Consider the following 13,990-nt stretch of genomic DNA (forward strand, 5'->3'; position numbering starts at 1 on the left):
GTATACATTCACCCTTTCACTGTTTTTGGGATAAATAAATACATGTGTTTATACTTACCATATGCTAATGTGAATTTTGAAAGTCCATCTGGAGACCCTGGAAGTGGAAACAGAAGACAAGGTATAATATTATATTGAGAGGAATGTACACATATATACCGTTATGATATAGATAAATTTGCATTTAGAGTACATAAAAAGAACACAAAGAAAAAGTGGGGCTTACCCAGGCAAGCCTAGATAATCAGCTTGGGTGGAGGCACAAATACCAAGTAATCATCCCTTAGTGAGAAGCCCAATAATTAGAGTATTAGGGGAGGGGTTACATTTTGGAGGCACTGCTGAGATCATTTTGCAAGATACTCAGGAGTAAGGGAAGCACAGTAGCCAAAATGAATCAATATACAAGTAGTGAAGCATTTGATTGGTGCACAAGGAAGGGAGTGACTCCCGAAAGGAGTTTTGTATTGTGTGGGGATCTCACAGACATCACTGACGGAACAATTATGACAGAGATGTTATTCCTTTTTGGGATAAAACAACCAAAGATTTCTGATAGGCAATTTAGGGAAAACGGAGAGTTGTGTGCTGTATTAATAACTACCAGTCAAGACTTAGAGTCTGAGTTGTTACCTAAGGTGGTGGCTGTGAGATCGAACCCTGAACGCAGATGGAAAATTATATGGCCTGAAAAGGAAGGCAGTGAAAGAGCTGCTGAACCATTAATTGTGGGTGACATGTCTTTTACGGCTAGACGAGATCCCTCTGCAGCTGTGGGAGAAGGTAGTCAATCACAGGGTATTGAGGAAAAGTTATGGAATCAGTTAGAAGTTATAGCTGATAAAGTAGTACATCAATTAGAAAGATGGCATTATGAGGGTAGTTATAGGCGATTGAGGATTTTCTCAGGAATGCTTCCTGTACCTACTGGCGAGGAACCGTATGAGGCCTGGAGGGAGGCAGCTATACAGCAGTCTGAGGAGTGGCATTGCCCTGATCATATAAAGAAGCAAAGGATTGTAGAAAGTTTACGGGGACCCGCTATGGGAATCATTCAGGCCACTAGGAAAAGTAATCCTGAGGCCACTGTGGCTGATTACTTCCAGGCCTTGGAATACACCTATGGGACATTGGTAGATGTAGGTGATTTGGTTGCTAGATTCAACCATACTTATCAAGAGACAGGGGAGAAGTTGTCACAGTATGTGTATAGATTGGATAAAATAATCCATAAAATTATAGATAAAGGAGGATTATCTCCTGCTGAGGTTAATAGTAGTAGGTTGAAACAAGTAATTCGAGGAGCTTTAACAACTGACCCTGTGGCTCAGCGTTTACGGTGTACCGCTCTATTATTAGGAATCCCCACCCTTAATGATTTAATTAAGGAGATTACCCAGGAGGAAGCTTTAATCGCCAATAGGGAAAAAACCCATGCCAAAGCCATAAAAGTAGTAGTACCCTCCCCTGAAACTCAAGGATCAAGGGATGACAAGTTACTTACTTTGGTAGAGGAACAAAATAAAAAAATGGACCAGCTTATTCTGGCTCTAAATCAAAGGATGGCACCTTCCAATGTAGCTTCCCGTAATTCTATTAGGGGAATTAATAACGGTAGGGGACATTTTAGAAGAGGTGGAGATTTTACATCAAGAAGGTGTTTCCGATGTGGACAGCTAGGGCATAGGGCCGTGAACTGTCCCTTAGGCTGGGGTACTTCTGAAGTGGGAACTAATGGTCAGTTAGATAATGCTTCCATTCAGGGAAAAGACAGTGGGAGGCTGGCGGGCCCCTCGCCGTCTCCCAGAAATTAGATGTAGATTCAATGGGGAGTGCCCAGTGGAGTAGTTCAATCCCTGACGGTATGATAGGACCTGCTCCGCGTGTGGTTGTTAAATTGAATGGACATCCCTGCCCTGTTTTGTTAGACAATGGGTCTCAGGTATCCATTATATTTGAGCATTGGTATAGACACTATCTCTCTGATGTTCCTATTAAGCCCTTAGAAGGATTGGTAATCTGGGGATTAAGTGACCAGAAATACCCATATTTGGGTTATGTACTAGTTAACATAGAGTTCCCAGAGGAATTCATGGGTGTTTCAGAGCCATTACCTCTCATTGCTCTGGTATGCCCAGAGTCCCCAGGGGATAAGACTGTGATGCCGGTGATTGTGGGAACTAATGCTCACTTATTCAGGGTCCTCAGTGATTGGTGCTTAAAAATGAATAGGGAAGCCACGGCTGTTACTATGTTGGCTCACCATAAGAACTCCCAAGAGAGAGAGAGTCTGGGCACCGAGAGTCCTCTTTGGCTCAGGGACTGTCGCTGGATGATTTAATTCCATGTTTCCAGGGGAGTGACATTGGGTTGGCAGAAAGAGATACTTTGTGTAAAGAATTGGTGAAACGGCAGCATGTTTTTTCTCTTGGGGAATGGGATTTGGGTAAAGCTGCAGGTGTGGAACACTGTATTAAGCTGACGGATGAGACTCCATTCAGGGAAAGGTCACGCCGACTCACTCCTGCAGATTTTGAGGATATTAGGCAGCATCTTCGAACTTTGCTGGAAACTAACGTTATCCAACATTCCGAGAGTCCATATGCCTCCCCTATCGTAGTGGCTTGTAAAAAGAATGGCAATATCAGAATGTGTATTGATTAGCGGAAGCTTAACCAACGCACGGTGCCAGATCAATACACTGTTCCTAGGATAGAGGAGGCATTGGACTGTCTACAGGGGAGTCATTGGTTCACGGTGCTGGATCTACAGAGTGGGTATTACCAAATACCTATGAGTCCCCATGATAGAGAGAAGACTGCATTTATCTGCCCTTTAGGCTTCTTTGAATTTTTGAAGATGCCTCAGGGTATTAAGGGTGCTCCGGCTACCTTCCAGCAGACCATGGAACAAACGGTGGGTGATATGAATTACCGTGAGGTATTGGTTTACCTTGGTGATATCATCGTATTTGGGCCATCTCTGCAGGAACATAATCATCGTCTGCTTAAAGTACTGGACAGGTTACTAAAAAAAGGACTTAAGCTTTCTATAGATAAGTGTAGGCTCTGCCAGCCCTCTGTTACTTATTTGGGACATGTGGTGAGCCGACATGGTATTTCTACTGACCCCACTAAAGTGGAAGCCGTGAACAGGTGGCCAAGACCCACAAAGCTGAAGGAGTTAAGATCTTTCCTGGGGTTTTGTGGGTATTACCGCCGCTTTGTGCCCTATTATTCTGTGATATGTCGCCCACTTACTGAATTGACCAAGGGGTATCCACCCGTTGGCAAAACCTCATTGGTCAAATCATGTAAAAAGGAAGGTTATTTTAAACCATCCGAGGAATTTGGGGATAGATGGACAAGCAAGTGTGAAGAGGCCTTTCTCAAGTTAAAATGGAGTCTTACCAATGCCCCTGTGTTGGCATATGCTGATCCCACAATGCCCTATGTGATACATGTGGATGCGTCTTTTGATGGTCTAGGGGCAGTGTTGTACCAAACTCATGAAGGAAAATTACAACCTCTATCTTATATTAGCCGGGGATTGTCCAATAGTGAGAGGAGATATCCAGTACACAAGCTGGAATTCCTTGCTCTTAAATGGGCTGTGGCTGATAGATTTCATGAGTACTTATATGGGGCAAGCTTTGAGGTGTTCACTGACAATAACCCCCTGACATATGTGCTTACCACTGCCAAATTAGATGCCACAGGGCACAGGTGGTTATCTGCACTGTCTATCTATGATTTTAAAATTAAATATCGCCCAGGCATCAATAACATAGATGCAGATTCTTTGTCTAGGTTAACAAGAATTGAGAGTAAACCAGATAGGTCAGATTGGATTGAAGTTCCTGCAACCACCATTAAGGGATTGTGCTTTAACATACAGTGCATTTGGGCAGACATTGGGGAATGCATCAGTGCCCTTGGAGCCTCCGATAAGGCATTACCCCATGCCTACTGTTGGTTAAGTCAATTAGAGTTAGGGGGCTTACCATGCATAGGTCAGGAAAAAATCTGCATGGATCAACGGAGTAATTCCGATATCTCTGTTGTCATACTCTGTCTTGAGTCTGGTTGTACTGAATGTGATGTAAGCTCTATGACGCCAGCATCCAAGTTGCTGTTGAGACATGTAAAGCAATTGGTTGTAAAGAATGATATACTATACCGTAAATTGGTTAAATCAAATGGAAAAATAAAGTTTCAATTGGTTGTTCCACATTGCTATAGGGCAACTATTTTAAATTCATGACATGATCAGCATGGTCATCTCGGGGTGGACAAAACAGTAGGATTGATCACTGATCGTTTCTACTGGCCATTTATGGAACATGATATTGAGAATTACTGTAAAACCTGCGGCAGTTGTGTTTTGAGGAAGTCTCTTCCCACCAAGTCCTCTCCCCTTGTGACTCTCAATAGCCATGGTCCTATGGATCTAGTATGTATTGATTATTTATCATTAGAAACATCACCGGGGAAAGAATGTAATATTCTTATAGTAACGGATCACTTCACCCGTTATGCTCAGGCTTATGTTACCCCTGACCAGAATGTAAACGATATTTACCATGTGTTCAAAATTGCGCTATTCTGCTTAAACATGTATACAATATATACCACAAAGGTGCAAGTAAAGGACAAATGATCATGCAACATAAATAGTGTACATGCAGAGCACCCCGTCCAAACAAAATGAAAAAGTTACTGAGCTTTTATGATTGGAAATAGATCACACGCTTCTATGAGCAGCTTCTTGATATATGTAGGAGACAGGAACATCCAAGAGTCTCTGAAATCAAAAAGAAAGTGCTTCCCTCTAATGGGTGTAACCCTTATCAGGGGGGATCAGCACACGGAATAAATCATAGTGCAGTATTTTGTATAAAATCAAAGGGGTTTTAATACAAATTGCACTTACAACATTCAAAGATAAAAATCACATGTAAAATCTCCTTGTCTGGTAGCAGCATTTGGACATAATAGACATATCACCCGAACTCCTATTGATGTTCTCAGGATGGGGTTCAGCACACACAGCTCCGGAATCTGTGGCAGCCTCTCCTAGGTGACAGTGCAGGATGGATAGATGTCCAAGCAGGCAGGAGTTACAGGAACCACACACTTAACGCGTTTCGGACCTCGCTGGGTCCTTCATCAGAAGTGTGGTTACAGTCACAAAGTGAACCTTTTAAAGGGCTTACTGATTGTACAATTAGAAACAGCGGTACAGGATCTCCGTTTCCTGTTCCCCGACCGGAAGTGATGTCATCCGCTTAAGACCGTCTCATTTTACCGGAGAGCAGGAAGTCCTTCTCTATTGGCGTCAGCGCTGCGTTCCACGCTGCGTTCCACTGAGGGTACAGGAAATCCTTCTCTAATGGCGTCAGCGTTGCGTTCCACGCTGCGTTCCACTGCAGATCGTAACGTTCATATAGTCACTAATGTGAATACTCATTCTGGTCCATACTTAACATATATAAACAGTGGATGTAATGACATTTTTATCCAGAGAGATATTCCAAATAGACCCTGCCAAGAATGTAAAATACATGGTGATACATACATTCATAATTTTCATAAATTGTTGATATTCACCGTCATCATACTGATATCTATAAAGTGACAGTGCTTATAGCAGAATGTGTAGGAAAGGTATACGTTAAAAGACTCTATTTAAAATATCCCGACATCTATAAAGTGACAGTGCTTATTACTGAATATGCAGGAAAGAATAATCCATATATATTAATTAAGTTAAAAAGCATCCCAATTCAAATTCATTATTTAGACCATTGGGAATGAGAGTTTTTAATAGGAAGATCCACCGCATCTCTGCTTTGGATAACCTTTTTTCTACATCCCTAGTTCTCAACTTTGGCAGAATTAATTCTATACCACAAAACATTTTTAGATGGCATTCCTTTTTCTCATGGTGTTTTTTAAAATGTGCCGGCACAGTGTGTGTATCCAGACCTTTCCTAATGTTGTATATGTGCTCGGCCAGCCTAGTTTTTAAAGCTCTAGTGGTCCTGCCTACATAATACAGGCCACAGCTACAACCGAACACATATACAACATTACGGGAATTGCACGTAATGAATTGATTAATGGTGTAAGTTTTATCCTTAATAGTTAATTCCTTGATTTTGCTGGTGTCACTTTTGACTGTTCGACACATAAGGCAGCATCCACACCGGTGGAAGCCCTTAGTTCGAACACTCTGACGCCACTCCACATCTAAGCTACTTCTCACAAGTTTGTCCTTTAAGGCCGGAGCCTTCCTATAGATAAAGGACGGTACTGTGGGTAGACTCTCTGAGAGGGCTTGATCTTGCAATAAAAGCTTCCAATTTCTTCTAAAAATGCTTTCAATACTTTTAAAATTGGTACTATACTGACTAATAAAAGCCCATTCATACTTGTCATTTTTCTTTTTATCACCATCTTTAATCTTTAATAGATCATCTCTTTCTATGTTATTTATTCTTGTTCTCGCTTTCTCAATTGTACCTGATGTATATCCCTTCTGTTTAAAACGCTCTGAGATCTCATTCAGCTGTATATCACAGATCTCTTTGTCTGTACAATTGCGTTTAACTCTTGAAAACTGACTGAAAGGTATCCCCTCCAGCCAGTTATCATGGTGCAGACTTGATCTCTCAATAAAACTATTAGTATCAGTGGGTTTTCTGTAATTTTTAGTTTTTATGCATCCCTGATCAACATAAATACACAGATCCAAAAAATGAATCTCCTTTTTACTCAATGAGAACGTGAGTTTTATCTCCATATTGTTCTCATTAAGTAGGTTGCAAAACATGGTTAGTGATTCCTCATCACCTTTCCACACAAACAGGATATCATCTATGTACCTCTGCCAGGACACCAGGTTCGCCACCAGACCGCCATCTGGCCATATCTGGCGGTCCTCCCAGTACGCCATAAATAAATTGGCGTAACTAGGGGCGAACCTGGTGCCCATGGCAGTACCCACAACTTGTAGGTAGAAATCACCGTCAAAAATAAAATAATTATTATCAAGTATGAACTCTATCCCTTCCAAAATAAATCTTTTTGTTTGAAGATTCAAATCACTTTTTTCTAAGAAATAAGAAACTGCTATTATACCCCTTTCCTTCTTAATAATGGTATATAACGTGGTGACATCAGCACTGCATAAAAAAAGGTCAGGTTCCCAAACCTGATCTTTCAATCTTCTGAGTACATCCCCTGTGTCCTTCAAATAAGCTTTTGTTGATGTTACTAAAGGTTGTAGGTAATAGTCAATTACTGCAGAAAGATTTGAAGTAATGCTGTTACAACCCGAAATTATAGGGCGACCAGGCGGGTTATTACAATCCTTATGGACTTTTGGGAGGGTATAAATAGTTGGAATAGTGGGATTCTTTATCTTAATGAAATCTACTTCATTTTGCGTTAATACCCCATCATCCATAGTTTTTTGTGCAAGTACTTCTAGTGCTTTCTCAATTTTCAAAGTAGGGTCACTTTTTAATTTCTTATAGGTAATTCCATTATTAAGTTGTTTGTGAATGTCTTCCATATATTTACTTTTGTCCATGAGGACTACTCCCCCACCTTTATCGGCGGGTTTTATTATAAGTTCGGGGTCCTCCTTTAAAGATTTAATAGCTTTAAATTCATTTTTAGTGAGGTTTAAGTTTCTATTTTGACCCTTTTTATTTTTGTTTTTATTTTTATTGGACAACATGGTATCGATTTCACTGCAGACAACTTTATTAAAGCAGTCAACACAGCTTCCCCTACAATGAGTGGGGTAAAAAGTGGACGGGGGTTTGAATTTAGACTTCTTATTTATGTCTGTTGTACCTATGTTCGGTGTTTCTTTCTCTTTATTCAGGAAGAAACGTTTCACTGCCAGTTTCCTGACGAACTTCTGTACATCCACATAAATTTCAAAGGGATTAGATTGATGGGAGGGAGCAAACTTAAGTCCCTTCTTGAGGACTCTCTCTTCATTAGTATCCAAAACTCTTGAACTTAAATTGAAGATCTTAATTTCCTCACTAGTTTTTTCCATTTTATTTTCAATGTCGGGAGTGTTTCTCTTTCTTTTTTGTTTATTGGGTATGGATTTTATTCCTGCTCTTTTTCCCCTATATCTCTTCTTTTTTTTTGTATTATTTACATTTTGGGTCTCCTTGGGGTTCTGGGGTCCCAGTTTAAATGAGGCGAGTATGAGGTCGATGGATTATCATCCTGCATCTCTTGAAAGGCCGAAAACCTATTGGTGGTATTATATACTAGTTATAATTCCTAGGTACCCTCTCAAACGGGGCCTTCCGTGTATCCAATCTATAAGGGTCATCACCTTCCTGATTATATCTCTGTCTGTGGTTATAAATCTTATTTTTAAACTTTGATGCACGTCTGTTATAGAATGGTTCAAATGATTCATTATGTTGGTATGAATCATTTCTCCACTGTACATTATTTTGAGGTCTAAAGTTTCTTACATTATTCTTCCTCCAAGTAGGTGTATTATTTGGAGGTTTTTCGGGATTGATAGACACTTTTTCTGTATTTACTTCCCCTATATCTCTTAAATATTTTTTGTGTTTTTTATCCCTCAATTCTTTGGTATTCTTAGTTATTTTCCTTAACAGCTCTTTTTCAGCTGTTCTGAAATCTTCAAGTTCTTTAAAAGGGTTAATGAGGGTGTGTAATAAATTAATTTCATCATTTAACTTAGATATCGCTGACCTTCTCTCCTTAATAATGAGGCCTATCAAGGACAGCGAACAGCTATCCAAGATAGAGTCCCATTCCCGTTTGAAATTCCCGTCTTCAGTCGTAAATGAAGGGGGCTTAACAATCTTAAGACCTTTAGGAATAATCTGGTCAGCGTGATACTTTTCTAAGGTAATTAATTCCCACCATAAACGGTTCTCTTTTAACATCACACCTTCTAATTTAGAAAAAATAGTGTCTAGATCCTCATCACAGACATCAATTATATCATTGGTTTTTGAAAAGGTGGATGATATTAATTCTTTTCTTGTTTCTCTAAAATTGAACATGTCTGCTGCAAGATGTAACACCTAAAGAATGAATATGAAGACAAAATAGAAGTTATATATGGGTATAACAGATATGCGCAGTTAAAACCAGAATCATGCCGCACAAGTACACATGAATAGAGTGTTCATCCAAACACTCAAGGAAACTGAATGTAAACGATATTTACCATGTGTTCAAAATTGCGCTATTCTGCTTAAACATGTATACAATATATACCACAAAGGTGCAAGTAAAGGACAAATGATCATGCAACATAAATAATGTACATGCAGAGCACCCCGTCCAAACAAAATGAAAAAGTTACTGAGCTTTTATGATTGGAAATAGATCACACGCTTCTATGAGCAGCTTCTTGATATATGTAGGAGACAGGAACATCCAAGAGTCTCTGAAATCAAAAAGAAAGTGCTTCCCTCTAATGGGTGTAACCCTTATCAGGGGGGATCAGCACACGGAATAAATCATAGTGCAGTATTTTGTATAAACGTATACCTTTCCTACACATTCTGCTATAAGCACTGTCACTTTATAGATATCAGTATGATGACGGTGAATATCAACAATTTATGAAAATTATGAATGTATGTATCACCATGTATTTTACATTCTTGGCAGGGTCTATTTGGAATATCTCTCTGGATAAAAATGTCATTACATCCACTGTTTATATATGTTAAGTATGGACCAGAATGAGTATTCACATTAGTGACTATATGAACGTTACGATCTGCAGTGGAACGCAGCGTGGAACGCAACGCTGACTCTATTCATGTGTACTTGTGCGGCATGATTCTGGTTTTAACTGCGCATATCTGTTATACCCATATATAACTTCTATTTCTCTATCGTCCTAGTGGATGCTGGGGTTCCTGAAAGGACCATGGGGAATAGCGGCTCCGCAGGAGACAGGGCACAAAAAGTAAAGCTTTAGGATCAGGTGGTGTGCACTGGCTCCTCCCCCCATGACCCTCCTCCAAGCCCCAGTTAGGTTTTTGTGCCCGGCCGAGAAGGGTGCAATCTAGGTGGCTCTCCTAAAGAGCTGCTTAGAAAAGTTTAGCTTAGGTTTTTTATTTTACAGTGAGTCCTGGTGGCAACAGGATCACTGCATCGAGGGACTTAGGGGAGAAGAAGTGAACTCACCTGCGTGCAGGATGGATTGGCTTCTTTGGCTACTGGACATTAGCTCCAGAGGGACGATCACAGGTACAGCCTGGATGGTCACCGGAGCCTCGCCGCCGGCCCCCTTGCAGATGCTGAAAAGAGAAGAAGGTCCAGAATCGGCGGCAGAAGACTCCTCAGTCTTCTTAAGGTAGCGCACAGCACTGCAGCTGTGCGCCATTGCTCTCAGCACACTTCACACGGCAGTCACTGAGGGTGCAGGGCGCTGGGGGGGGGGCGCCCTGGGCAGCAATGAAAATCCTTTTTTTGGCAAAAAATACCTCACATATAGCCTCCGGGGCTATATGGAGATATTTAACCCCTGCCAGAATCCATTTTTAAGCGGGAGACGAGCCCGCCGAAAAGGGGGCGGGGCCTATCTCCTCAGCACACAGCGCCATTTCCTCACACAGTTCCGCTGGTCAGGAAGGCTCCCAGGCTCTCCCCTGCACTGCACTACAGAAACAGGGTTAAATCAAGAGAGGGGGGGCAAAATTTGGCGAAATTGTGATTTTATAAAAGCAGCTATAAGGGAGCACTTATTATAAGGCTATCCCTGTAAAATATAGCTCTTTGGTGTGTGCTGGCAAACTCTCCCTCTGTCTCCCCAAGGGGCTAGTGGGGTCCTGTCCTCTATCAGAGCATTCCCTGTGTGTGTGTGCTATATGTCGGTACGTGTGTGTCGACATGTATGAGGACGATGTTGGTGAGGAGGCGGAGCAAATTGCCTGTAATGGTGATGTCACTCTCTAGGGAGTCGACACCGGAATGGATGGCTTATTTATGGAATTACGTGATAATGTCAACACGCTGCAAGGTCGGTTGGCGACATGAGACGGCTGGCAAACAAATTAGTACCTGTCCAGGCGTCTCAAACACCGTCAGGGGCGTTAAAACGTCCTTTTACCTCAGTCGGTCGACAGACACAGACACGGACACTGATTTCAGTGTCGACGGTGAAGAAACAAACGTATTTCCCTTTAGGGCCACACGTTACTTGTTAAGGGCAATGAAGGAGGTGTTACATATTTCTGATACTACAAGTACCACAAAAGAGGATATTATGTGGGATGTGAAAAAAGTACCTGTAGTTTTTCCTGAATCAGATAAATTAAATGAAGTGTGTGATGATGCGTGGGTTCCCCCAGATAGAAAATTATTGGCGGTATACCCTTTCCCGCCAGAAGTTAGGGCGCGGTGGGAAACACCCCTTAGGGTGGATAAGGCGCTCACACGCTTATCAAAACAAGTGGCGGTACCGTCTATAGATAGGGCCGTCCTCAAGGAGCCAGCTGACAGGAGGCTGGAAAATATCATAAAAAGTATATACACACATACTGGTGTTATACTGCGACCAGCGATCGCCTCAGCCTGGATGTGCAGAGCTGGGGTGGCTTGGTCGGATTCCCTGACTAAAAATATTGATACCCTTGACAGGGACAGTATTTTATTGACTATAGAGCATTTAAAGGATGCATTTCTATATATACGAGATGCACAGAGGGATATTTGCACTCTGGCATCAAGAGTAAGTGCGATGTCCATATCTGCCAGAAGATGTTTATGGACACGACAGTGGTCAGGTGATGCAGATTCCAAACGGCACAAAGGTGTATTGCCGTATAAAGGAAGAGGAGTTATTTGGGGTCGGTCCATCGGACCTGGTGGCCACGGCAACTGCTGGAAAATCCACCGTTTTTACCCTAAGTCACATCTCTGCAGAAAAAGACACCGTCTTTTCAGCCTCAGTCCTTTCGTCCCTATAAGAGTCATATCTGCCCAGGGATAGAGGAAAGGGAAGAAGACTGCAGCAGGCAGCCCATTCCCAGGAACAGAAGCCTTCCACCGCTTCTGCCAAGCTCTCAGCATGACGCTGGGACCGTACAGGACCCCTGGATCCTACAAGTAGTATCCCAGGGGTACAGATTGGAATGTCGAGACGTTTCCCCCTCGCAGGCTCCTGAAGTCTGCTTTACCAAGGTCTCCCTCCGACAAGGAGGCAGTATGGGAAACAATTCACAAGCTGTATTCCCAGCAGGTGATAATCAAATTACCCCTCCTACAACAAGGAAAGGGGTATTATTCCACACTATATTGTGGTACTGAAGCCAGAAGGCTAGGTGAGACCTATTCTAAATCTAAAAAATTTGAACACTTACAAAGGTTCAAATCAAGATGGAGTCACTCAGAGCAGTGATAACGAACCAGGAAGAAGGGGACTATATAGTGTCCCGGGACATCAGGGATGCTTACCTCCATGTCCCAAATTTGCCTTTCTCACTAAGGGTACTTCAGGTTCGTGGTACAGAACTGTCACTATCAGTTTCAGACGCTGCCGTTTGGATTGTCCACGGCACCCCGGGTCTTTACCAAGGTAATGGCCGAAATGATGATTCTTCTTCGAAGAAAAGGCGTCTTAATTATCCCTTACTTGGACGATCTCCTGATAAGGGCAAAGTCCAGGGAACAGTTGGAGGTCGGAGTAGCACTATCTCGGATACTGCTACAACAGCACGGGTGGATTCTAAATATTCCAAAATCGCAGCTGATCCCGACGACACGTCTGCTGTGCCTAGGGATGATTCTGGACACAGTCCAGAAAAAGGTGTTTCTCCCGGAAGAGAAAGCCAGGGAGTTATCCGAGCTAGTCAGGAACCTCCTAAAACCAGGAAAAGTGTCAGTGCATCATTGCACAAGGGTCCTGGTAAAAATGGTGGCTTCCTACGAAGCAATTCCATTCGGCAGATTTCACGCAAGAACTTTTCAGTGGGATCTGCTGGACAAATGGTCCGGATCGCATCTTCAGATGCATCAGCGGATAACCCTATATCCAAGGACAAGGGTGTCTCTCCTGTGGTGGTTACAGAGTGCTCATCTTCTAGAGGGCCGCAGATTTGGCATTCAGGATTGGATGCTGGTGACCACGGAGGCCAGCCCGAGAGGCTGGGGAGCAGTCACACAAGGAAAAAATTTCCAGGGAGTGTGATCAAGTCTGGAGACTTTTCTCCACATAAATATACTGGAGCTAAGGGTAATTTTATAATGCTCTAAGCTTAGCAAGACCTCTGCTTCAAGGTCAGCCGGTATTGATCCAGTGGGAAAAACATCACGGCAGTCGCCCACGTAAACAGACAGGGCGGCACAAGAAGCAGGAGGGCAATGGCAAAAACTGCAAGGACTTTTCGCTGGGCGGAAAATCATGTGATAGCACTGTCAGCAGTGTTTCATTCCGGGAATGGAAACTGGGAAGCAGACTTCCTCAGCAGGCACGACCTCCACCCGGGAGAGTGGAAACTTCATCGGGAAGTTTTTCCACATAATTGTGAACCGTTGGGAAATACCAAAGGTGGACATGATGGCGTCCCGTCTGAACAAAAAACGGGACAGGTATTGCGCCAGGTCAAGAGACCCTCAGGCAATAGCTGTGGACGTTCTGGTAACACCGTGGGTGTACCAGTCGGTGTATGTGTTCCCTCCTCTGCTTCTCATACCTAAGGTACTGAGAATTATAAGACGTAGAGGAGTAAGAACTATACTCATGGCTCCGGATTGGCCAAGAAGGACTTGGTACCCGGAACTTCAAGAGATGCTCACAGAGGACTTATGGCCTCTGCCGCTAAGAAGGGACTTGCTTCAGCAAGTACCATGTCTGTTCCAAGACTTACCGCAGCTGCGTTTGACGGCATGGCGGTGGAACGCCGGATCCTAAGGGAAAAAGGCATTCCGGAAGAGGTCATTCCTACCCTGGTCAAAGC

General features: G+C 42.7%; 1 protein-coding gene across 1 annotated transcript; it reads left to right on the forward strand.

Annotated features, from left to right (window-relative positions):
• The first annotated feature begins 392 nt into the window (after positions 1 to 392).
• On the forward strand, positions 393 to 1,814 carry LOC134890320 (paraneoplastic antigen Ma1 homolog). Its single transcript, XM_063913449.1, has one exon. The coding sequence runs from the start codon at positions 393 to 395 to the stop codon at positions 1,812 to 1,814; it is 1,422 nt and encodes a 473-aa protein (XP_063769519.1).
• The last annotated feature ends 12,176 nt before the right edge of the window (positions 1,815 to 13,990 follow it).

Source organism: Pseudophryne corroboree, chromosome 1, assembly GCF_028390025.1.
Source record: "Pseudophryne corroboree isolate aPseCor3 chromosome 1, aPseCor3.hap2, whole genome shotgun sequence".
NCBI classification, from domain to species: Eukaryota; Metazoa; Chordata; class Amphibia; order Anura; family Myobatrachidae; genus Pseudophryne; species Pseudophryne corroboree.

Excerpts from the sequence above, each read along its gene's own strand:
- LOC134890320 (XM_063913449.1), top strand. The coding sequence starts at position 393 with ATGAATCAATATACAAGTAGTGAAGCATTTGATTGGTGCACAAGGAAG.